This window comes from Callospermophilus lateralis, chromosome 2 (genome assembly GCF_048772815.1).
Source record: "Callospermophilus lateralis isolate mCalLat2 chromosome 2, mCalLat2.hap1, whole genome shotgun sequence".
NCBI lineage: Eukaryota > Metazoa > Chordata > Mammalia > Rodentia > Sciuridae > Callospermophilus > Callospermophilus lateralis.
This window is the reverse complement of record NC_135306.1, coordinates 166197259-166224937: the sequence shown is the minus strand read 5'-3', so window position 1 is coordinate 166224937 and position 27679 is coordinate 166197259. Positions and strand designations below refer to the sequence as shown.

Genomic DNA, 27679 nt, shown 5'->3' with positions numbered 1-27679 from the left:
GACCCTAGGTTCAATCCCCAGTGCTACAAAAGAAATAAAAATAAATAAATAAATAACAGGCCTGGTTAAATGTATCCATATAATGAAATTCTATGCAGCTGTTAAAAAAAAAAAAAAAGTAAAGATGGTCTCCATGTACTAAAACAGAAATATCTTCAAAATGTTTCAAAAAAGGAAAACAGTACACAAAATGTGTACTGTATGCCATCTTTGGGGGTTTGTTGGTTTGTTTATTTATGTGATGCTGGGGATCAAACCCAGGGCTTCTTATATGCTTGGCAAGCACTCTACCATTGAGCTCCAAATCCCTGTCTGCTACCTTTTATGTAAAAAGAGCTTTTATCCAGGTACAGTGGGAATGCCTATAATCCCAGAAGTCTGAGGCAGTAGAATCACAAGTTTAAGGATAAACTGAGCAATTTAGCAAGACACTGGCTCAAAAATAAAATATTTTAAAAAGGGATATAACACAGCAGTAGAGCACTGGCCTAGTGTACACAGTACCCTGAGTTAAATCCCCAGTATGGTTAAATAAATAAACTTACTTTTATTTATGTTTGTTTCTGTAAGAATAAAGAACCTCAAGGACAAGGACGGTATTAGAGGTCAGTAGGAAGTTATAGGGAACAAAAATACCAGGTAGATTGCTGCTCTGTACTTTCTTATGCTTTCTAATTTTAAACCATGTGAATGCAATACCTACTTCAAAAATTACCTTCCCCAAAAAATCCTGTAAGTTCTTCTTTAAATTATCAGAAATTTTAACTCATAAATTATGAATCAATGAGAAAATTCATAAATTTCCTAATTCACATCAGAATCTCTGCATTTTTAACAAGCTTGCCAAGTGATTCTTATGCAATCTTAAGTTTATGAACCACTATTCCAAGCCAGGTGTGGTGGCACACACCTGTAATCTCAGCAACTTGGGAGGCTGGGGTCTGAGGATTACAAGTTCAAGGTTAGCCTTAGCAATTCAGAGAGACCCTATATAAATAAATAAACAAATCAGACTGGGGATGTAGCTCAGTGGTAAACCAACCCTGGAGTCAATATCTCTCTCTCTCTCTCTCTCTCTCTCTCTCTCTCTCTCACACACACACACACACACACACACACACACACACACAGACAAATAACCACAATCAACCACCAGAAGAGCACAACCAACATATGGGGGCATGTCACAGGACATATGAACCAGCTTGAAGGCTCTCGCATTGGCCAAATCTAGCCCTCTGATTTTGACTCATAATTAGAAAGGCCATTCTGAGATAATAAATGAAATTCACCTATTTTGTCACCTATTACTTTTGAAATTTTATTTTTTTACATTTAAATATTTGACTCATTACACATATTTTGATGCAGAATAGAAGAATAGCTACATCAATATTTTAAACATTTTTTTTCTCTTTAGGTTCATTCAAATGATTTATAGTATTAGATTTCCTAATAGTAAGTCAAATTTGCATTCCTAAAATAAATTTACTTGCTGTAAGACTATGTTATTGAGCTAAGGGTATACCTCAGTGGTGAAGCATTTTCCTCACTTACACAGGCCCTGGATTTGATCATCCGTGCCACAAAACTAAAAGAAAGAAAAGATTGGGGGTTTTCATTTTTTATGGTGCTGGGAATTAAACCAAGGCCTTGTGCATTCGAGGCAAGCACTCTTCCAACTGAGCTTTATCCCCAGCCCAAGATTTTATTTTTGTTATACAATAACTTTGGTTTTGGTATCAATACAGAACAAGAACATGGAAGCTTTCTTTTTCGGTGCTCAACAATAGTTTAGAGAGCACTGATAATCTGATTTTTAATGGTTTGAATTCCTTTATGAAACTGTATAGTTATTTCTTGTTTGGTTTTTTGTTTTTTAGTACGAGGGATTGAACCCAGGCAAGCTTTACCACTGAGCAACATCCCCAGTTCTTTTTATTTTTCATTTGAGATAGGGTCTTACAAAATTGCTCAAACTTGCAACCCTCCTGTCTCGCCTCTAGAGTCACTGGGATTACAGGCATGCACCCCGTGCTCAGGAGGGCCTGGTGATTTTTGTAGGGTTAGCTCTCTGACAATTGTTCTATTCCATATGTGACATTATTCTAATTAGATTTTCTTTTGGTTTCCTTTGATGTTGCTCTTCCTTTTTTTTTTTTTTGCATTACATTTCTTGTTACATATATAGAGGACAATTTTTCACATCTCTGGTTGTATATAAAGTATGTTCACATTAATTCATGTCTTCATACATGTACTTTGGATAATGATGTCCATCAACTGGAACAGGATAGGGATGCCCTCTTTCACCACTTCTATTTAACATAGTTCTTGAAACACTGGCCAGAGCAATTAGACAGATGAAAGAAATTAAAGGGATACGTATAGGAAAATAAAAGAATTTAAATTAGCACTATTTGCTGACAATATGATTCTATAGAAGACCCAAAAAGCTCCACCAGAAAACTTCCAGAACTAATAAATGAATTCAGCAAAGTAGCAAGATATAAAATCAACACCTACCGCTAAATCAAAGGCATTTCTGTACATCAGTGACAAATCCTCTGAGAGGGAAATGAGGAAAACTATTCCATTTACAATAGCCTCAAAAAAAATAAAATACTTGGGAATCAACAAAAGAAGTGAAAGATCTATACAATAAAAATTATAGAACCCTAAAAAAAGAAATCAAAGAAGACCTTAGAAGATGGAAAGATCTACTGTGCTCTTGGATAGGCAGAATTAATATTATCAAAATGACCATACTATCAAAAGCACTATACAGATTTAATGCAATTCTGATCAAAATACCAATGGCATTCCTCATAGAAATAGAAAAAAGCAATCATGAAATTCATCTGGAAAAATAAGAGACCCAGAATAACTAAAGTAATCCTTAGCAGGAAGAGTGAAGTAGGTGGCCTCACTATATCAGACCTTAAACTATACTACAGAGCAATAGTAATAAAAACAGCATGGTATTGGCACCAAAACAGACTGGTAGACCAATGGTACAGAATAGAGGACACAGAGACTAACCCACAAAATTACAATTACCTTATATTAGACAAAGGTACGAAAAACATGCATTGGAGAAAACATAGCCTCTTTAACAAATGGTAATGGGAAAACTGGAAATCTATATGCGACAAAATGAAATTAAAGCCCTATCTCTCACCATGCACAAAACTTAAGTGGATCAAGGACCTAGGAATTAAACCACAGATGCTGCATCTAACAGAAGAAAAAGTAGGCCCTAATCTTCATCATGTGGGATTAGGCCCCAACTTCCTTAATAAGACTCCTATAGCACAAGAAATAAAAGCAAGAATCATGAGGTAGAGAGGGAAGATGGGAGGGGAGGGGAGGGGGGAATAGTAGGAGATAGGAAAGGTAACAGAAGACAACAGTCACTAATATGGCATTATGTAAAAATGTGAATGTGTAACCGATGCGATTCTGCAATTTGTATTTGGGGTAAAAATGGGAGTTCATAACCCACTTGAATCAAATGTATGAAAGATGATATGTTATGAGCTTTGTAATGTTTTGAACAACCAATAAAAAAAAAAAGCAAGAATCAATAAATGGGATGGATTCAAACTAAAAAGTTTCTTCTCGGCAAAAGAAACAATCTGTGAGATGAATAGAGAGCCTACATCTTGGGAGCAAATTTTTACCTCTCACCCATCAGATAGAGCACTAATCTCTAGGATATATAAAGAACTCAAAAAGCTAAACAACAAAAAAACAAAAACCCAATCAATAAATGGGCCAATGATCTGAACAGACACTTCTCAGAAGAGGATATACAATCAATAAATATATGAAAAAATGTTCATCATCTCTAGCAATTAGAGAAATGCAAATCAAAACTCCCCTAAGATATCATCTCACTCCAGTCGGAATGGCAGCTATTATGAAGACAAACAACAATAAGTGTTGGCGAGGATGTAGGGAAAAAGGTACACTCATACATTGCTGGTAGGACTGCAAATTGTTGCAGCCAATATGGGAAGCAGTATGGAGATTCCTTGGAAAACTGGGAATGGAACCACATTTGACCCAGCTATCCCTCTCCTCTTTCTATACCCAAAAGATTTAAAAACAGCATACTACAGGGACACAGCCACATCAATGTTTATAGCAGCACAATTCACAATAGCTAAACTGTGGAACCAACCTAGATGCCCTTCAGTAGGTGAATGGATAAAAAAAAAATGTGGCATATATACACAATGGAATATTACTCATCAATAAAAGAGAATAAAATCATGGCATTTGCAGGTAAATGGATGGCATTGGAGAAGATAATGGTAAGTGAAGTTAATCAATCCCCAAAAAACAAATGCCAAATATTTTCTCTGATATAAGGTGACTCACAGTGGGGTGGGGGAGGGGGAGCATAGGAGGTGGAATGTGATGCTTTTCTTCTTTTAAGTCAGTGGCTTAATACATTACTTTTTGTTCTTTCTATTGATAAAATAATTTAAAGCTAATAATTTGAATTTTCATATTTATTTGTTTTTGTGATCCTGGGAATTGAACCCAGTGCCTTACAAGTGTTCTACCACTGCTCCACATCCCAGCCCTTTCTTTTAAAAAAATTATTTTGTGGGGGCTGGGGATGTGGCTCAAGTGGTAGCGCACTCGCCTGGCATGCGTGCAGCCCGAGTTAGATCCTCAGCACCACATACAAACAAGGATGTTGTGTCTGCCGAAAACTGAAAAATAAATATTAAAATTCTCCCTCCCTCCCTCCCTCCCTCCCCCGCCTCTTTAAAAAAAAATTTTTGTGAAAGGTTCTTGCTAAATTGAAAAGGCTGGTTGCATTTATAATCCTCCTGCCTCAAACTCCCAAATAGTGGGGATTATAGTATGTACCACTGCATGGGTCTTCATTTGAATTTTTTGAATGATATACTATCTATGCAAAAAATTAAATTAAATCTTAAAAATTATGAGATGTCAAATCAATACATATAATTTTGACAAGAAGAACATGACATGTTTCATGTAAACTGACCTCAACAACCAAATACTGAAATTTTCCTACCTTCTAACACTTACCTTGAAGAGAATCCAATTTAGCTTTAATTAGCATTCTTAACCTTCCTACTTCTTGCCTTTTCAGCTCATCAAGTTTTGTCCTCACATGGTGACTTACTAGATCCAGCTCTTTGCTTAGCCTCCCACTCTATCAACAAAATTAATAAATTAGCTTTATCTATTACATTCAGTTTTTAGACCATATACAACATATTTAAAAGAGGGTTATAATAATTAGTGATAAACACTTTGATTAGTTGAGATAAATTCACCTAATTATAATCAAAAAGCATCTCAGAAGAGATTCAGTTTGTAATTCTAAAAATCAATATGTCTAAAAAAAATCACATAATTTAGGAAAGTATATTTAAAGCACAAAGTAGAAACTCAAAAAATTGAACTGTAAAATGGTGCAGCCACTTTGGAAAATAAGTCTGGAAGGTCCTCAAAAAATTAAAAGCAGAGTTATCATATGAGCCAGCAATTGTATTCCTAGGTACACATAAGAGAATTGAAAACATATTAACACAATAACTTGAACATAAATGTTCATAGAAGCATTATTCATGTGAACCAAAAGAAATATAAACAATTCAAATGTTCATCAACTGATGGATGAATAAAGAAAACAGGACAGTTCTTCCTTAGCATCCATGGGGACTGACTCCAGGACCTAAATGGATACGAAAATCCATCTCGTATTCAAATAGCATAACATTTGCATATAGGGTTTCATTCTTTTATTTTTCAAATCCTTATGTTAAGAGGTTGACTTTCAATAGATGAAAGAGAGAAAGCTGCTTTCCCACACAGAAAACCCCAACCCAGAAGCAAGCCCTTTATCAATTGTTTAGCACCATGTTACCCACAAATGGAAAAATGAACTGAAGTGAGTGCTTATAAGTCTAGCAATCCAGCCACACCCCATTTCCCAGGAGGAAGGGCTCTCTGCACGTGACCAAGGACCATGTCCCCCAGAGTGGGGGGAGGGGTCTTTGAATAGCTTCCCGCTATCCTCAAGTCATGATCCAAGCCCCTTCATCTGATATACAAGATCTGACCCATGACTATTTCCAACCTCATATTTTGGCCATTCATGGATTCCATTTCCCACTCTCGGATTCAGAAATAGGTACTACTTCCATTTTTCTAGGTACTTCTTGTCTTTGTACCCTTGTGCTTTTGCCTAGGATACCGTCCAGTCTGTCTTTTTTCCAGGTATTTCTTTGATTTCTGGCATATATACTATCTACCAAGAATGACTTCTGGCCTTTACCTACTGCTTCATATTGGATTATGTGTCTGTCCTTTACCTCTATATAATGCAATATCCATTTATCCATCTATCCATCCAGATAATCTGTTTCTGGATGTGATTTTCTCCTAAGTGTTCCTTAAGGGCTAGGAAAAGTCTCATCTTTGTATCCCCGGCATTTAGCTCAGAGTCTGATATGCTTAAACGTTTTTTTAAATAAGTATTTAGTTACATTTACCTTTATTTCCTCTATGTCTGCTTTCTGGAGCTTTTCTCTGAAATGTTTATCTGTTTCCAGCACATCAATCACCTGCTTAAGATATTCATCATAATAAAGTCCAGTATCCTTCAAATTAAAAAACAAATGGTAATGCTTCTGAAAGTTTTTCCATGTTTGAATCAATCTCTTTTTTTCTGGAGTGGTGGGGGAAATGGGGATTTAACCCAGGGATGCACTATCACTGAGCTACATCCATACCACTTTCTTATTTTCTATTTTGAGACAGGGTCCCACTAAATTGCTTAAGCCCTCATTAAATTGCTGAGGCTGGCCTTGAAATTGCAATCCTCCTAGGATTCCAGGCATGTACAAGTGTGCTCATCTTAAAGATATCAATCTTTAAGAAGCAATTTCCAGCAAAATGGCACTAAGAAATATCTATTCTGATAATTTCAATTATTGAGGTTAAAAAGCTGAATTTCTTAGACTTTTGTATCTGAACCAATATCATGTTATTATAACATAAAGATACATTTATTATATGGTTTAAACAAGGAAGATTTAACCAGTAATACAAACTGGTTTCTTCTCATTTCCATCTGTCTCTCCTTTGAATATAACAGTATTTTCTTAGCTAGTTAGTTCTACATTGAAATGCAATGATTAATTCTTCTATGTACTAATTACATTAAATAAACACTGGCTAATGTTAAACAGCCTATGCCTGTCACATACTCTTTTTATTGCTATTTCAGAAATACAGCCTAAAGGTCCAATTTTACAAGTAATGAATATTTGCAATATTTTAGTTATAATGTTTCCACTTTACTTCAGTTAGATATAATTAATTTAGTTATAATTCCACCCACTTCACTTACTGGTGGTTCTATCTTTGCACTTTCCACAGGTTGAGTGTTTTGTACTTTTGTCTTGTCGATGTCTATAGGGACAGCTTCAAGAGTGATTAGTAGACATGTAGCTGAAAGAAAATAATACTGTTGTAGGCTGGTCCTCCACCTCATCTGAAATACAGAAAGAGTTATAGTCAGGTCCTAAAAAGGTGTTTTAAAACTACATATGGAATTCCCAATGTCACATTAATAACATTCAATCTGAAAGACTTATTAATACAACAAAAAAATTCTAGAAAAGGGATAAAAATAGATTGTATCTTGGGCTGGGCTTGTGGCTCGGTGGTAGCGTGCTCGCCTAGCACATGTGAGGCACTGGGTTCGATCCTCAGCATCACATAAAAATGAAATAAAGATTGTGTGTCCACTTACAACTAAAAAATAAATATTTTTAAAAAATAGATTATAACTTGTCAAAAAATAATACTTAAAATAGATTACTAAAGAAAATCAGGGGAGAGATATTTTTAGTCAAAATTAAAAAGATAGGACAAAAAATTTAAAGTTCATACTACATAAGAAAACATTTGGCTTATTATAAAAAATAAAAAAAAAACTCCAAGTAAAGATGGTAATGAGGAACCCAATTTTTTTAAAAAAGGAATAAAATCACTTTTCCCCAATTAAAATATTGGGAGCCAAAATTATTTCTGTATAGCTTAATTTAGTTTCAACCTAATTTTAAAAATAAATTGCTCTATGAACATCTGTTGATTAAGAGAGATAAATAACTAATCACAAATATTCTTTTAACCTTATTAAATTATTCTGTCACAACCAATAATCATTTGGTAAAGATCTTTTTGGTCAATAAGTTTTCAAATAAATAGGTCAATAAAATATCAAGTAGAATATAATCAGGCTGAAACAAAATAACAATACTAACATTGTTAGTCTCACAATATTCAAATTTTATTTATTCATTCCACTAGGATCTCCGTAACTCCAGAAGTCTACTACAAAAATTAGAATAAATGTCTCATATTCAATTGATTTTATACATATAAACTTATGATAGTGTTCAAGTCAATAGTAATATCCTGAGGGTGTAGTTCAGTGGTAAAGCACTTGCCTGGCATATGTGAGGCCCTCCATTTGATCCTCAGCAAAAATAAAAAAGATACATTTATTATATAGTTTAAACAATCTGGAATATGCATTATTTAACTTAGAGTCTCTCAAACTTAACTAGTCATAGACTTTCCTTTTTTCTTTTTCTTTTTTTAGGGTAACACATTCTTATATAGGTCACAATTTGGAAAAGAATACAAAACCCCAGTCAGGCATTGTGCCACACATCTGTAATCCCAGCAATTTGGGAGACTGAGGCAAGAAGGTTACAAGTTCAAGGCTATCCTCATCAAGTTAGCAAAGCCCCAGCAACTTATTGAGATCCTGTCTCAAAACTAAAAAACAAATAAATAAAACTTGGGGTGTAGCTCAGTGGTAAAGCATCCCTGGGTTCAATCCTCAGTATCAAAAAGAAAAGAAAAGAATAAATAACCTCATTTTCATACCACACCCTAGATGGTACTCACTAAATACACTGAGGGAAAGTGACTCATTTTACAAATGAAGAAATTAATAATCAAATAGATTGCCTTTAAAGTACATTTTCTTTTCATTAACAAAACCATTAAGACTCACATTTCAGCAATTTCTATAGCAATTTTTAGCATCTGTATTGAGATAAACTTCACATGGCATAAAATTCACAGAATTTGTCTAATCTATGAAGATGCTACTCAGAGTTTAGTTCTCCAGCCTCTCAGATCAGAAGCCCCCTGGAGCTGACTGTCAGGAATACCAATTCTCAGGCTCTACCCAAAGCCTTAGGGATGGGGCTCAGGAATCTTCCAACAAATTTTCCAGTGATCCCTATGTATAGTGAAGCTTAGGATTTATCTTCTCTAGGACACTGGTTCCTCAAGCTTGATTGTTGTAAGTAAATGTTTTTCATGATGAATGATTAGCTCCATGATGATAAATAGGTTTTCATTTTTGTAAAACTTATAGAGCTTAGAATGGTTTATTTGTGGCATAGACTAACCACTATGAATCAAATGACAACAAAGGTTTATTTCTCATTCATGCTTTATGCCCACATACATAGATATATGTTTTGGTTTTGGTGTTTTTGAGATATAACTCATAGACCATGAAATTTACCCTTTTAAGTGATACAACTCAGGCTTTCTTTTTTTTTTTAGTGTATTTACAAGGATATTCGACCATTGTTACTAATTTTCAAACATTTCATCACCCCCCAAAAGAAAACCTATACTCAATAAGAATCACTCCCAATTCCCTTTCCCCCTACCCCCTGGGTAGCTACTAATCTACTATTTTATTTTTTAATTTTTTGGTACTGGGGATTGAACTCAGGAGCACTCAACCACTGAGCCACATCCCAGCCCTATTTTGTATTTTATTTAGAGACAGGGTCTCACTGAGTTGCTTAGCACCTTGCTTTTGCTGAGGCTGGCTTTGAACTTGTGATCCTCCTGTCTCATAATCTATTTTCTGTGTATATATATTTGCCTATTCTGGACATTTCATATAAATGGAATTGTACAATACATAGCCTTTTATGTCTGGCATCTGTCATTTAGCAGTATGCTTTTAGGGTTCAAGCATCCTGTAACATGTATCAGGACTTCATCCCTTTTTAGAGCTCAACAGATATTCCATGGTATGGATATACCACAATTGTTTATCCATTCATCAGTTGATGGACATTTAGGTTGTTTATACTTTCAGGATGTTTTAAAATAATTCCTCAATGAACATTAGTGTTCAAGCTATTATATTAGTATATTTTCAATTCTTTTGATTATATACCTTTAGGAATAGAATTGCTAGATAAATTTCATAACTCTGTGTGTTTAACTTTTTGAGGACCTTCCAACTGTTTTCCAAAGTGGATGTACTATTTTACACTCCCATCAGTAATACAAGAGAGTTCTGATTTTTCCACATCCTCCCATCTGTTGTTGTCCCTTTTGCTTTTTCTCACTCTTCTGCCACATCTACCATAAATAAGAAGACAAGTCAAGAGAGAGATGTGCTGGTATATATAACTATGTATGTCTCCTGGCAATATCTCAAAGTGACAAAACAAAGAATCTCTCTAATCGAAAACACTGACAGAATTTATGATTCATAAACACTGACTGATCCTCATGTTTATTATAAGTAACAGTAACAACCATCTATTTAGTGTTTCCTATGTACCAAGCAGGACAATTAAATATTTTTTTATATTAACTCATTTAAGTCTTATGACAACACTGTAAAATAAATATTATCACCCCCATTTTAAAGTAAAAGAAACCTTACTGCTTAAAAAGCTTGATCTAGATCACAGAGCAGTTAGTTATAGAGACAATTTAAACTTGAGAGTGACTAATGCCAAAGCCAAAGTCTACTTTTAAGCCTCAGTTCTCAAAGTGTGGGGTTCCCAGGCCAGTACCACCAGTATCACCTGGAAAATTGCTAGAAATGCAAACTCTCAAGGATTACTCCAGACCCAAATCAGAGACTCTAGGCTGTAGGCCCCACAATCTGTCTTTTAACAAGCCTGTGGATGATTATAATGCCTGCTAAAGTTTCAAAAGTCCTGCCCTATAACATACTGCCTTCCCTCATTCTAATACTTATAGACCTTACTTATAATGAGAGACAAGGAGAATACTTATGTCAAAAAGAAATATTGGATCCTTAAGGAATTGGAAATGTCTGATGTGTGTGTGTGTGTGTGTGTGTTCAACAGGGATTAAACCCAGGGCCTCTAGGTATAGTAGGCAAGTGCTCTACCACTGAGTTACATCCCCACACCTTTTTATTTCTTATTTTGCTGCAGGGTGTAAGTTACCCAGGGTAACCTCAAACTTGTGATCCTCCTGTCTTAGCCTCCAGAGTAGCTGGGACTATAGATATGAACCACCACAGTCAGCAGAAAATTACTTTTATACCTAACAATAAGGCAGAATTAAATTTTATTATGTACTTTCTAATTCTAGCTGCATCGCTTATTTACTATGTCATCACAGGTGAGTCAATTGACTTTCTCCACTTCAGTTTTCTCATTTTAAAAACAAAGAATTTGTTAAATTAGAGAATTTCACTTAACCTCAGTATTTGTTAAGTGCTTAAATTCTAGTGCCTATTAAAGTATAGATCTTTTCTATTACGTATTCAGAAATACTAATAAAGTACTAATAAAGTTGCTTATATTCACACCAATTATTTTATTTTATTTTTTAAAGAGAGAGAGAGAGAGGGAATTTTTTTTAATATTTAATTTTAGTTTTCAGCGGATACAACATCTTTGTTTGTATGTGGTGCTGAGGATCGAACCCAGGCGGCACGCATGCCAGGCGAGCGCGCTACCACTTGAGCCACATCCCCAGCCTAATAATTTTAAATTATTAATTTGTAAGATCAATAAATGCCTTTAAACTAAACATTGGCATGTTTAAATTACATAGGCAAAGGAAGAAACAGATGTGGGAGATGAGATAGGAACATTAATTGTAACATAACAAAAATCAACTTTCAAGGAAAATTCCTTTGGGGATACAATCACAAAAAGAAGTAAAGCCAAGAAAGTTTCACCCTTTGGAAACAGGTTGTGAAACATTATACCCTCTCATCAAACTTAGACTTTCTTGGTGGAGTAGAAACAAAGCTTAGGTTTAGAGGTTGTCAGACTTGCATTGAATTGGTACTGCTGTTTCAAAACCAAAGGCTATTTCATATTTTGATAATTTCAGGAGAAAAGACTGATTTTAAAGGAGAAAATTGTTTGTTTTAAAGTCAAATACAACAGAATAAATAACAAATACAGCCAAGAGCAAGAAGACATATATTATATGATTCAATTGGTATGAAATGCCCAAAATAGGTAAGTTCACAGAGGAAGAAATTAGATTACTGATTGCTTAGAACAATTGGTAGGAAAGGGGGAAATAAGGAATAAATGCTAATGGATACAGGATTTCTTTGTGGGGTGATGAAAATGTTCTAAAATTAGATAGTGGAGATGGTTGAAAAACCCTACAATTAGACTAAAAGCAAGGGAATTGTATGAATTATATTCCAACTTTAAAAAAAGGAATAAATGGTGGTTCCATTTGACTCAGCTATCCCTCTCCTCGGACTATACCCAAAGGACTTAAAAACAGCATACTACAGGGACACAGCCACATCAATGTTTATAGCAGCACAATTCATAATAGCTAAACTGTGGAGCCAACCTAGATGCCCTTCAGTGGATGAATGGATTTTTTAAAATGTGGTATATATACACAATGGAATTTTACTCAGCAATAAAAGAAAATAAAATCGTGGCATTTGCAGGTAAATGGATGGCGCTAAAGAAGACAATGCTAAGTGAAGTTAGCCAATCCCAAAAAAACAAATGCTGAATGTTTTCTCTGATATAAGGAGGCTGACTCTTAGTGGGGTAGGGAGGTGGAACATGGGAGGAATAGATGAATTCTAGATAGGGAAGAAGGGAAGAGGGGATGGAAGGATAGGGAGAAGGCAGGGGATTAGCAAGGATAGTGGAATGTGATGGACATCATTATCCAAAGTACATGTATGAAGACACGAACTGGGTGTCAACTTACTTTATATACAAACAGAGATATGAAAAATTGTGGTACATATGTGTATTAAGAATTGTAATGCATGGGGCTGGGGATGTGGCTCAAGCGGTAGAGCGCTCGCCTGGCATGCATGCGGCCTGGGTTCGATCCTCAGCACCACATACAAAACAAAGATGTTGTATCTGCCAAAAACTAAAAAATAAATATTAAAAAAAAATTCTCTCTCTCTCTCTCTCTCTCTCTCTCTCTCTCTCTCTTTAAAAAGAAAAAAAGAATTGTAATGCAAAAAAAAAACAAAGTACATGTGTAAAGGCATGAATTGGCATGAACATACTCTATATACAAAGATACGAAAAATTGTGCTCTATTTGTATAATAAGAATTGTAATGCATTCCGCTGTTGTGTATTTAAAAAGGTAAAAAATAAAACGTAAAAAAAATAAAAAATGAATTTAAAAAATAGAGCAAAAACTTCCAGCTGAAAAAATTTTAATGTGAAGATCAAAAAATACAATTCATGCTTCACAATCATTTAATTTTTTATATTCTTAATGATTTTTGTCTCCTTGTTTCACCATTACTAGACAAATATGTGAAAATCTTACATTATTATTTTGGGCTTTTATGTTTTTCCTTATGATTTTGTCAATTTTATTTAAATATTAGATATATATAAATGTAAGACTTTCTAGCCTTAGATTTAATGTTTTATCACATGTGAGTGGCCTTCATATCCCAACTTGCCTTAAGGTCTATATTAGTTGATACTAATATAGTGAAACCAGTTTTTCTTTTGAATACTGTGTACATGTACATATGTACACATGCAAACATACACACATATACTAAGGTGACAATCTCTGCCTTCTAAGTGGAGTATTTTCTCTGTTTACATTTAATTAAATTACTTATCCTAAAATGCACAATTTCTCATTTTAACATTTCAGGAATCAGGGAGTATCTTTCAATGACTGGAATATTAAAATTGTGATTGAAGCTTGGCACAGTGGCATATGCCTATAATCACAGGCATTTGGGTGGCGGAGTCAAGAGAATTACAAGTTCGAAGCTAGCCCAAGCAAATTAGTAAGACCTGTCTCAAAATAAAATTTAAAAAGATATGGGGATATAGCTCAGTTGTTGAAGCTTCCCTTGTACACACTAAGCCCTGGGTACCATCCCCAATACTTCAAACAACAACAAATAAAATTGTATTTGGTCAAGTACCAACAACAATATGCATTACATATGCATAAATTTTTTATCAAATTTATTCTTACTGTCCTAACTTCAGAATTTCTGCATTATCAGTAGTTCCTTATTATCATTTTAAATATCTTCCCAAGAAGATTAAACTATAATTTGATATTAAAATGAAAAGTTATTTTGTAAGTTCAGAAATGAAGCACTCAAATTGGTGAAGCAAATGTTTGATGTTAGAATAATATCTTTATTTTTTCTCATAAAGGAAGAAGTAAGTGCTTTACTAAACTCTAGACAGAAAGATACCCAAAGTAGGACTCAGGATATAGCTCAGGTGGTAGAATGCTTGCCTCACATACACAAGGCCCTGGGTTCAGTTGCTAGCACAACACACACACACACACACACACACACACACACACACATACACAAAAGATACGCAAAGTAGATGATGCCATGTTACATTTTGTTAGAGCAACAGAATTACCTATTAGCAGCCAAACAATGCAAAGGCAGTCAACAGAAACTGACAATGCCTCCAAAAAAATTTCAAGGAACATGAACTTGATTTGACCAATTTATAAAACATTAAGGCAAATGTCAATTTGTCAAAAACTTCCTAATAGTACTAAGCAAAAGCTGCAGAACTTCCAACAACGTGTAATTTAAGTGGGGAGAAAGCTGAGTTGAGTCAACAGGAAATGTCGACAAAATTCTGATGCTATTTTAGAATACTTCAAAATAATACACTAATGCTAAAGCTACAAAAGAGATTGATATAAGAGAATGGGTTATAAAACAGCCATCACTGTAATGCATCATAAATACCTATGGCCAAAAGTCGCTGCTATGTTAAATTTTAAACTGCAAAATAATTTCCCAACAATGTTATTATATACATTTTAAAAAACGAAAAAACCAGGTATGGTGGCACACACCTGTAATACCAGGTACTTGGGAGGCTGAGGCAGGAAGATCTCAAGCTCAAGACCAGCCTCAATAACTTAGCAAGACTCTGTCTCAAAATAAAATAAAACAAAACTCTGGGAATGTAGTTTAATGATAAAGCATCCCAGGGTTCAATCCCTAGGGATTAAAAAAAAAAAAAAGTAAAATAAAATTTTTTCAGTAAGCATATTGTAAGTAATAAAGCACAATGTCATAGTTTGGCAGGATTTTTTCTATAGCATACGATGGTATATCTTAATATCAATGAGGTCTTAGAATCAATGAAATACGGGTATTCTATCTTAAATTCAAAATCTACCATCTTCTTTAGGGCTTTCTATTTATCCTGTCTCTTTAATGTTTATTTTTTATCATCTCATCTTCTCTTTTTTCTTTTTTTTTTTTTTGATTAATGGAGAATGTTTTAAATATATTTTTTCCCTCTAGTAGTTTTAATCTTTCAGTGTTTATTCTAGACATAATAAGGATAATTAACTTAAACCTTTACTCTATTTCTTAATAAAGTCTCTTCAAATGTCAACTGCTGTCATAACAAAAGAAATAGAAAGTGTTGAAGTACATTAGGTAGAAAAGTAATGACAAAAATCTCTTTAGGGGTTGGGGGTGTGGCTCTGTGGTAGAGCGCTTGCTTAGCATGTGTGAAGCACTGGGTTCAATTCTCAGCACCGCATACAAATAAATAGACAAAATAAAGGTCTGTCAACAACTAAAAATGTATTTTAAAAAATCTCTTTAAATACCAAAATAATGCCAAAGGTGTCAGAAACAGGGTTACATGTTTTTATGAACTGGAAAAGACAAAAATATCCATACAAAAAAAGGAGAAATGAGTGATAAAGAGAAACAATGGGAAGAAGTGGGGACTAACCTACTTTTTTTCCATTTTCCAGTCATTAAGACTGGCCTTCTTCTCCTATCTTTTATCACCCTGTGTTTCCATAAGACTCAGACTTCAAGAGGAGACACTGAGCTAAACTAGGCTGAAACAGTAGACTGACTAATCCAAATATGGATAGGCTGATTATTTCCTCTCTAAAGTAGGATGATGTGAGATTCTAAATCAAGAGATCAATTCATTGAAGAACATCTTAGAAGATGGAAAGATCCCCCATGCTCTTGGATAGGCAGAGTTAATATTGTCAAAATGGCCATACTACCAAAACTGTTATACAGATTTAATGCAATTCCTATTAAAATCCCAATGATATTCTTCATAGAACTAGAAAAAGCAATCATGAAATTTATTTGGAAAAATAAGAGACCAGAATAGCCAAAGCAATTTTTAGCAAGAAAAGTAAAGCAGGAGGCATCACAATACCAGACCTTCCACTATACTACAGAGCAATAGTAACAAAAACAACATGGTATTGGCTCCAAAATAGATATGTAGACCAATGAATGGCACAGAAGAGAAGACACAGAGACCAACCAACATAAACACAGTTTTCTCATACTAGACAAAGGTGCCAAAAACATATATTGGAGAAAGGATAGCCTCTTCAACAATGATGCTGGGAAAACTGAAATCCATATGTAGCAATATGAAATTAAACCTCTATCTCTCACCATGCACAAAACTCAACTCAAAGTGGATCAAGGACCCAGGAATTAGACCAGAGACCCTGCACCTAATAGAAGGAAAAAGTAGACCCAAATCTTCATTGGGCCCCGACTTCCTTAACAAGACTCCTAAAGCACAAGGAATAAAATAAAGAATCAGTAAATGGGATGGATTCAAATTAGAAAGCTTCTTCTTGGGCTGAAGTTGTGGCTCAGAAGTAGAACGCTCATGTGGCATGTGTGAGGCACTGGGTTCAATCCTCAGCACCACTTAAAGTAAAATAAAGACATATATTTAAACAAAAAGCTTCTTCTCAGCAACAGACACAATCATTGAAGTAAAGAGAGGGCCTACAGTATGGGAGCAAATTTTTACCACATGCACATCAGATAGAGCACTAATCTCTAGGATATATAAAGAACTCAAAAAAACTTAATACAAAAAAAAAATAATAACAACAATCCAATCAATAAATAGGCTAAGGAACAGACACTTCTCAGAAAAAGATATACATGTAATCAACAAATACATGAAAAAGTGTTCAATATCTTTAGTAATTAGAGAAATGCAAATTAACACTACTCTAAGATTCATCTTACCCCAGTCAGAATGGCAGTTATCAAGAATAAAAGCAATAATAGGTGTTGGAGAGGATGTAGGGAAAAAGGTACACTCATACATTGCTGGTGAGACTGCAAATTGGTGCAACCACTTTTGAAAGCAGTGTGGAGATTCCTCAGAAAACTTTGAATGAAACCACCATTTGACCCAGCTATCCTACTCCTCGGTTTATACTCAAAGGACTTAAAATTAGCATACTATAGTAACATAGTCATATCAGTGTTTATAGCAGCTGAATTCATAGGAGCTAAACTGTGGAACCAACCCAGATGCTCATCAATAGATGAATGGATAAAGAAACTGTGGTATATATACACAATGGAATATTACTCAGCCTTAACAGAGAATAAAATTGTGGTATTTGCAGGTAAATGGATGGAGCTGGAGAAAATTATGCTAAGCAAAGTAAGTCAACCTCAAAAGGCCTGGGGCTGGGTTTGTGGCTCAGTGGTAGAGTGCTCACCTAGCATGCACAAGGCACTGCGTTCGATCCTCAGCACTACATAAATATAAAATAAAGATATTGTACCAAATATTTTCTCTGATTAGTAGATGCTGATCTATGATGGGGTGGGGGGGAGTGAGCATGGGAAGAATGGAGGATCTTTGGATTGGGCAAAGGGGAGGATGGAGTGGGATTAGGAGGGTAGGAAAGATGGTAGAATGAGATGGACATCATTACCCTAGATACATGTATGATTGCATTAATGGTGCATCTTTACAAGGTGTACAACTAGAGAATTGAAATGTTATGCTCCATTTGTATATGATGAATTGAAATGCATTCTGCTGTCATGTACAACAAAGTAGGACAAAAAAAATAAGTAAGTATATTTAAAAATTTTGAAAAGAGATCATTTCAAGATAGCATGGAATCAATGATCCCAAAGGCATCAGAGCCTCAGGCATAATTACAAAGTAATTATGAGTTCTTAATCTTCTCCTAGTATCCAATAGATACAAAACAATTTCCCTACCTATCCAGGTCCTAAAAGGACAAATCAAAACTCCCGTTCATAAACAGAGGCAGATTTCTTAGCTATAGATTCACTCCAGTAGTTAACCAGATTAAGTTTATTTGAGAGGGAGGGGTGGGAGATCCCTGTTTTAATTGTGGGGCAAGATATCCTGGAAGGGGGTAAAAAGAATGGTCATTGGTAAGTAAGTGAAAAGAAAACAAAAGAGTTGAGTATGTAGCTTATTGGTAGGGCACTTGCTTAGCATGGACAGAGCCCAGGGTTTAATCCCTGGCAACTCCAAAAACAAACAAAAAAATAGAAAAGCTGGAACTAATCTATCTCTTTCCTTGTAAAATCTCTGTTCCTCCCTCATGTATATTTTTCTCCCTTCCTCAGCTTTCTTGCAGCCTGAGCTTTTGTTCAGGAAGTCTCCTGAAAGAGAGGAGAGACATCCTTCATTACCTTTGCCTTGCTGCCTGTATCTTGGCTGTGATGGTCAGAGGCTGATAGCTATCTTAGACGGTGAAAAACAGAGTCACAACTTAGGGAAAGCAGATCAAAGAATTGGTAGAAGATTAGGTCTCTTGTGACTTAATAAAGTCATTATGCCTGTCCTAGACTGTCTACTTCAAGAATTATTTCAAATGAGAAAAAAAAACATTGTGGGTTTAAACTACCAGGAAGCCTATTTTGGGTTTTGTCGTATCTGTGTTTTATTATTGTTGGTAGTGGTGGTAGTTTTTGTTTGCCAACAAAGGCAAGTCTTAACTGAGCACTTACCTTCATACAGCTAAACAATTTTTATGTCCTTTTTACAGATGAGGCAACTGAGATCCAGAAAGGTAAGATGACGTGTTTAATATCAAGTTAGTGAAGAGGTGGATCTTGGCTCTTGGCCCAAATTTTTTTCATTAAAAACTGACTCTTAAGTTCTAAATTAAAAAAAAAAAAAAAAGACAAATTAAATATAATCATAAATTTAAAATATTATAGTGGTGGTAAAGGCAAATGACAGCATATAACATAATATAGTGGTGGTAAAGGCAAATGACAGCATATAAATTTGTCATAGCATGAAAAGAAAATGTACCAAATTTTCATGATGTGAAGGAGACTAAATTATATCATATTCCAGTAGAGAAGGGAGATACATTAAAATAAACAGAATCAAAGACCATTTGATTTGCTGTGCCCATATTTTACTATATTGCTCCTCTTCTTTATTGATTTTATTATTTTTTTAAATACACGACAACAGTGGAATGCATTACAATTCTTTTTACACATATAGAGCACAATTTTTCGTATCTCTGTATATAAAGTATGTTCATGCCAATTTATGACATTATACATGTACTATGGTTTTTTTGCATTACAATTCTCAATACACATATGTACCACAATTTTTCATCTCTGTTTGTATATTATAAGGTATGTTGACACCCAATTCAAGTCTTTATACATGTACTTTGTATAATGATGACCATCACATTCCACCATCCTTGCTAATCCCCTGCCCCCTCTCTTTCCCTCCCACCTCTCTTCCCTATCTAGAATTAATCTATTGCTCCTCTTTTAAATAACTAAGAGGAATTCAGATTAAGCTTTTAATTTTCTCAGCAATAACATTTTAAGATATAAGGTAACTTCTGTTATATACTTAACTGGAATCTTCCTTTACTTTTACAATACTTTAAAATAACTAACCTTGATCCCAGTCTACCACAGTAATGAGACAATAAAATTCTAACTCTTTTTTGAAACCCTACTACATAATACAAGACAGCTTGTATGCAAACTCATTGGTGAACATGATCAATTATTTCTAAGTGGTCTATAAAGAAAACAAGCAATTAACAATAGTTTCAAATTTGAACAACACATATATTTCTTTTTTACATGGCAATTTAATATGAAACCATCTATGATAATATGCATAATGTATTTTGTAAAGGTATATGGCCTTTTCTAATACAGCATGGTAAAAAAAATTAAAAAAAAAAAAAAAAACAGATTGAATCCTAACCTCTCCCATTTATTTGTGAGATACTTGTTTTAAGTGCTAGGGATTGAGCCCTACACCTTACACGTGAGCTCTACTACTGAGCTACATCTCCAACCCTCTTTTGGTCTTCTGAGTCTTGATATTCCTATCTATGAAACTGTACTGATACTTCTTTACAGGTTTATTGATGAGGTGGAAATAAGAAAGAACATAAAATAACCAGTATAGTATATGACAATAGTAAATGCTAAATAAATATTAATGCCCTTATTGTCTTGAAAATGAAATATACTTATATATGAAAATCTGTTCTGTAAATACCCAAATTATAGAATTTAAAAGGCAATATCAGTTTGACAATCACAAAACATTTTTGAAATGCCTCATTAGAGCTTTTCTCTGAGCATTGCTATAACCAAAGCTCCAATGCAGCTACAAAGCCAATAGAAGGAACACATCCAACAAGAATGGAACGGTCTCTTCCTCCAAGTCATTAAAACCAAGCTGGAATGAGAGGCCTAGGGTTTTTTTTTTATTGTTGTTTTTTTGTTTTTTCAAAGGCACTGCCCTGAGCCAGGAAACCAGGGTTGCTGCTTTTTAATTCGTCAATTCTGACAGTAAAAAGGGGTGGAATGAGGAAAACTAAATGGTGTCTGAGTTTCTCCATGCCAGCAGTGACAATATAACCTGTTGCTCACCTCCATTTCCCACTTTGAAAATGAGAGTCAGATAGAAAGTGTGATTTGAAATAAAATATCAGGTGTATGACCAGCTGAGCTGGACTTCAGCCCCTTCCTTGATCAAGACATCAGTAAAAATCTTAGTGTTTCTGATGTCCGTATCTGTTAAAAGGACATCAATCAAGGAAACTATCATATATCTCCTTTTTTTCCAATCTTAGCAATGGTTTACAGCATTCTTAGAAATAAGTTTATGAATATATACTGTTGATATCAGTTTCACTTAATAAACACATTTTTTTATTACAATGTCCTCAACATTTACATCTACTGTACTTCAGATAACTAAAATACAATGTCAAAAAGCTCTACCAAAAAATGAAGGCATGGAAGTGCTATCTCAATTTCCATTAAGTTGTTTGCAAATTTTAGAATAAGAGAATTCTGAGTCCAGAAATGTTTTCAGAGGTAATCCAGTTCACTTTCCACCTTTATTAAAGGTTATAAAAGCACAAAGAAGTTAACTGACTTGCCTAAGATAATCTAGCAGAACAAGGACTGGAATCTGGCCAAGAAATTCTAATTAAGTAGACTTTTCACCATATTGTAGTTTTCAATAACTTTTAGATTGAAAATTATCGAAGTGATTGATAATTTTCCTTGAGTAAGTTATTTTAACTTATTTGGAGCCCGTTTTTTAAAGTCTATAAACTGATTTCACATATTAAACATAAAAAAGCAAATTTTTCTTTTTCTAAGCTGTAAATTAATATTGAAAAAGTTAATTTATCTATTATGCCAAATATGGTCAACTTATTTATTCACAATACTTAAAAAATTATCCACTTTAAAGATTATTTTCAATACATTCCAAAATCTTACACTTGATTCTTCCAGCTACCTACTCAAAAGGGTGTTTTATACACCCCAGCCATCAAAAGGATCCTTAGAAATTGGAACACAGTTTAATATGTATTTAAAATATATATTATTTTAAATTATACAAAATTAATTTAGTATATCAACAGAGATATACTTCATATACTAAAACAAAAAGATAACTGAATTGCTCATGTTGCTGATACCCTATATTAATGCCCATAATTAAAAGCTAGTATTTTGCAAATTACCCTAATTGCCTTAATTATGATTTCTTCTTTTTTTAAATATTTATTTTTTTAGCTTTAGGTGGACACAATATCTTTATTTTACATTTATGTGGTACTAAGGACTAAACCCAGTGCCTTGTGAATGCTAGGCAAGCACTCTACCACTGAGCCACAACCCAGCCCCCTTAATTGTGATTTCATTTCAAATGGTATTTACTGAGCAAAAAACAACTGACAAAAGGCATGCTGAGAAAATGTGTAAAATGTGTCATATAAATAATTAGTACCTTGGGAAAGCAGAGAAAGATAAACACACCCTTAGAAGATGGGTAAAATCAGGATAGCAGAAGAACAGCACGAGTAACCACAAGGAGACAGAAATTATTCACGTTAGGAATCTGAATCAGATTGGAGAGAATTTAAAGATCAAGATGAGAAAAAGAAGTTTCCATGTTCACCATAATAAAAAGAATAATATTACTTGAGGTTTTACTTCTATTTTCTAAATGATTTAATTTTTTATCCTATTAACTAAGGAGCATCTGTTGAAACATTTATTTGTCTAATGTTTGTTAAACTTGTTCAAATTTTATAAAACAAGAACTCACACTTGGCTTAAATCAGGATGAACCCTGATGCAATTTCTATGACAGACAAAAATGCAGGAATTTGGATATTACCAGAGTCCAATTATTTAATGGAATCCACCAGGGAATACCTTAAGAAACAAATAATTTAAATAGGTAGTAAAAGATAGGTTATTGGAGCGAAATACCACTAATCTCATACAGCTTTTAGTCAATCCTTTCAAGCAACTGTCAATTTTTTTTTTTTTTTTTTTTTTTACTTTCCTATAGGGAAAACCAAGCGTCTCCTTCAAACAAAACTATCAGAAATATGTGCATTTAGGGCTCGGGTTGTAGCTCAGTGGCAGAGCGCTTGCCTCTCAGGTGTGAGGCCCTGGGTTCGATCCTCAGCTCCACATAAAAATAAATAAACAAAATAAAGATATTGTGTCCAACTATAACTTAAAAACTTTAAAAAAAAATAAAAAGACAGCATTTAAAAAAAAAAAAAGAAAGAAAAAGAAATATGTGCGTTTAACCGACCCCTGACCCCTGTCTTTTTTTTAAGCCAGGTAAAATTTGGTTTAGTGTCCATATTCATCCATGGATTTAACAGAGCCTTAATAAAAGGCTTTAGATGGTAGCACTAATTCGATTGTCAAAAGGTACATTATCCAGTGTAGTAGTTTAGTGAACACAGAATCTCAAGATGTTGTCTCCCAAAAATCAGACTAAAGATCCATGTTCGTTCTCATTTTCTCCCCCTCCACCTCTTCTGACACTGTAAAATAATTGCCAAGACCGCTGCCAGCACCAACCACAATAACCACATTTGCTCACTGAGTTAATATTTAGCAGGTGCAACAAGGAAGTACCATCCTTCTCATCCCCTAAAACTGAAAGGGATCACCTCGAACATAAGTTGTCTCTTAAAAGGAAAGACAAAAACGATAGTACGACTGGCAGGAACTTTCTCCTTAGTGTAAGAGCTTAACAGAACCGGCAGAAAAACGGAGTTCACAGGCCTACCTTTGCTCCACGGTGAATCGTGTGGTAAGCATCAGCCTGGAATTGGTAGATATACCCTTCCTCACCAATGGGCATCTCCCTCGCCCACTGAAGCGCCAAGACTGCGCCGGACCCCGCCCGAGTCTCGGTCCTGCATCTACCCTCTCTGGCTCTCGCGGAGAGTCCGCCTCCCACATCGACCCCAGAGAAAGCTCGGGTGCTCTGCAGCGAATGAAGCGGAGGAGGGGACCCCGAGTCTCAAGCTCAAGTTGGGGGCTCCCTCCCCACCTGTGCCCGCCCACTGTGCGGGCCCCGCCATGCTCACTGCTTTGGCAGGGCAAAAAAACAGAGTCTTATCTCAGGACTCGCCCCAGCCTCCCGACGAACGAATCCGCATCCACCTCCAACCACCGGCCTTACCGTGCGGGTTGCCGGCGAGGAAAGCTCCGCTTGCTGAATGGGTTGGAACAGACTCTCTCCAGCCCCTGGCCCACTGCTTTGCTCGGTCCCTCCACCAACCGCGCGCGCCCGCCTCCTCACTGCCATGGCGACAGCTCCCGCCCCCACCGACGCTGATTGGTCCGGCTCGGGATCGCGGAGGGCGCCGATTGGCTGGGATTGGATCCAGGCCAAGCCAGCGAGGCCGGAGGCGGGAGGTGTGGAGCGCGTAGCGAAGGAGCCTGAGGTAGGCTGAGCCAAGAGGGACGTGGCGCTCTGCTTCGCTGGGCTGGGAGGCCGCGCCTCTTCCTTCCCAGCTTTCTTGGAGAAGCTGGTGGAGCAGGACTTGGGCGGGTGTCCTGTCCGAGAAATCCAACACAGCCCTAGGGATAGCCTCCTTCTTGATCACTGGTCTGCCCCTCAGCACCCACACTGGTCGCCCATACTGTCAAGCCCTTTCTCAACCACAGGCCTCGCGTTGGGGAGGTGGGGGTTCCCGAACCTCCTTTTAGCAAAAATCCTCCTCAAATTTGTAACCGCGCCCCACTCTCGTTCTGCTGATCCCTGGGTCACTGTGGCCTGACTGCATTTGCTCCACCTTCTCGCACATGCATCTGTAGATATGCCTTTCTCTACATCCTCCACCGTAGAACCAAGGCATCTCCAAATCTCTTATTTTAAAGATGGGGAAACTGAGTATCAAAAATGTGTGTGATCCGGGCGCGGTGGCGAACGCCTGCAATCCCAGCGGTTTGGGAGGCTGTGGCAGGAGGATTTGAGTTCAAAGCCAGCCCCAGAAATTTAGCGAGGCACTTAGCAACTCAGCAAGACCCGTCTCAATAAAATATAAAAAAGGGACTGGGGATGTGGCTCAGTGATTGAGCATCCCTTGGATGGGTTCAATCATCAGTACCAAAAAAAAGTATGTGACTGGAGAGTTAGAGAAACTTTTGGAGCCACCTAGCTGCTTCTGAAGCTTCAGTTTGCCAATTGGTAGGACCCTTCTAAGCCTCCATTCTTTACACCTGAAAAAAAAAAAAAATGGTATTACATCTACCTTAGGATGTTGGTGATTAGGTAATAACAAAAACAAAGAACCTGTTGCATAGTATATCGGTACAGTTGTGGCTCGGGATCTACAAGGGATTTGTTCTAGTACCCACTTCCATACCAAAATGCACAAATACTCAAACCTTTATCTAAAATGATGTAAAACTTGCAATATAACCTATGTACTTCCTCCCACAAAATTTAAATTGTTTCTAAATTACTTATAATACCTAATATGATATGATATAAATGCTATGTAAATTATTGTTATACTGTATTGTTTAGGGAATAATAGCAAGAAAAATGTCTGTCTGCGTTCAGTTGTAGTATTTTTCCCTAATATTTTTCCTCTTCAGTTGGTTTTTAATCCATAAATGTGGAACCACAGATACAGAGGAAGGCCAACTATAATGGAAGTTTCTGTGGGAACAAATCTTTACTCCTCACACTTCAGACAGAGCCCTAATATCCAGAATATACAAAGAACTAAAAAAATTAGACAATGAGATAACAAATAACCCAATCAACAAATGGGCCAAGGACCTGAACAGAAATTTCTCAGAGGAGGACATACAATCAATCAACAAGTACATGAAAAAATGCTCACCATCTCTAGCAGTCAGAGAAATGCAAATCAAAACCACCCTAAGACACCATCTCACTCCAGTAAGATTGGCAGCCATTAGGAAGTCAAACAACAACAAGTGCTGGTGAGGATGTGGGGAAAAGGGTACTCTTGTACATTGCTGGTGGGACTGCAAATTGGTGCGGCCAATTTGGAAAGCAGTATGGAGATTTTTTGGAAAGCTCGGAATGGAACCACCATTTGATCCAGCTATTCCCCTACTCAGTCTATTCCCTAAAGACCTAAAAAGAGCACACTATAGGGACACTGCTACATCCGTGTTCATAGCAGCACAATTCACAATAGCAAGACTGTGGAACCAACCTAGATGCCCTTCAATAGACGAATGGATAAAAAAAAATGTGGCATTTATACACAATGGAGTATTACTCTGCATTAAGAAATGACAAAATCATAGAATTTGGAGGGAAATGGATGGCATTAGAGCAGATTATGCTAAGTGAAGCTAGCCAATCCCTTAAAAACAAATGCCAAATGTCTTCTTTGATATAAGGAGAGTAACTAAGAACAGAGTAGGGACGAAGAGCATGAGAAGAAGATTAACATTAAACAGGGATGAGAGGTGGGAGGGAAAAGGAGAGAGAAGGGAAATTGCATGGAAATGGAAGGAGACCCTCAGGGGTATACAAAATTACATACAAGAGGAAGTGAGGGGAAAGGAGGAAAAATATAAGGGGGAGAAATGAATTACAGTAGAGGGGGTAGAGAGAGAAGAGGGGAGGGGAGGGGGGAGGGGGGATAGTAGAGGATAGGAAAGGCAGCAGAATACAACAGTCACCAGAATGGCAATATGTAAATCAATGGTTGTGCAACTGATGTGATTCTGCAATCTGTATATGGGGTAAAAATGGGAGCTCATATCCCACTTGAATCAAAGTGTGAAATATGATATATCAAGAACTATGTAATGTTTTGAACAACCTACAATAAAAATTAATTTAAAAAAAATAAAAAATAAAAAATAAAAAAAAGGGAAAAATACAATTTGAGGTTGACAACTCTTAATGAGTCAAGTGTTATATCAAGCTAACATGTTGCATGAAAATGGAGATGGTAATATATCTGGCAACAGACATTTGCTAAAGTTGATTGAACATTGATGTAAATTTGAGATATGTAATTGATGGCAAATGGCAATCACAGAATATTATAAAGCAAAAACAGGAAAAATTTAACAACAACAACAAAAAAAAAGATGAAATATAAGCAAGTGGCTAGATGCATCACCATGGGACCAGACTGTCTTTGTTGCAAAACTTTGCCCCTATTAGCAGTGAGTTGGGGTAAATTATTTTTTTCAGAGATTATGTATTTATTTAATTAAAGTAATGTGAATTAAAATGTAGGTAAAATTGAAGATTTCTATTTCCAGTGTAACAAATACAGTTACCTTTTCCTTGTTCAACTTTCAAAAATTGTCTTGAAAAATCTTGCTTAACTGGCACAAAAAATACATTTTTAGTTTTCAGAGAAGATTATTTCATATTACCTAGCTGTATTATATATGTAAAGTTAGTTAAAGCTGAGATATCAGTGTCATAAAACAGCAGGAAAGCATGACAAATTCACATACTAGTTTATATAATCATGGGGTAAATTTTTTAAATGCTCTGTGCTTCCATTTCCTTGTCAATAAAATGGTGATAATAATAGTGCCCTCCCACTTACAGCACAGCAAATGAATAGAAAAGTGACTGGCACACAGTGTAAGTGTTCAATAAATGTTAGCCATTCTCAAGTTACTGGCTAACCTAAGAATATACCTCAGGTCTCTGGATTCCATGACTTTCAAATGTCTCTCATCCAAATACTTA

At 35.7% G+C, this 27679-nt stretch overlaps 1 protein-coding gene across 2 annotated transcripts in view; it reads right to left on the bottom strand.

The window, feature by feature from the left end:
• Nucb2 (nucleobindin 2) overlaps positions 1 to 24260 on the bottom strand; it is a 38520-nt gene extending 14260 nt beyond the window's left edge. The window contains exons 1-5 of one of the 2 annotated variants that reach the window (XM_076846957.2): positions 24152 to 24260; positions 19144 to 19295; positions 7406 to 7549; positions 6546 to 6653; positions 5074 to 5200 (exon numbers count right to left, since the gene is read on the bottom strand). In XM_076846957.2, coding sequence (XP_076703072.1) covers positions 5074 to 5200; positions 6546 to 6653; positions 7406 to 7549; positions 19144 to 19149 — 385 coding nt within the window. In that variant the 5' untranslated portion in view covers positions 19150 to 19295; positions 24152 to 24260. The remainder of the gene's footprint in view (positions 1 to 5073; positions 5201 to 6545; positions 6654 to 7405; positions 7550 to 19143; positions 19296 to 24151) is intronic. The other variant, XM_076846958.2, reaches the window with a different exon arrangement.
• Between the last annotated feature and the right edge of the window lie 3419 nt (positions 24261 to 27679).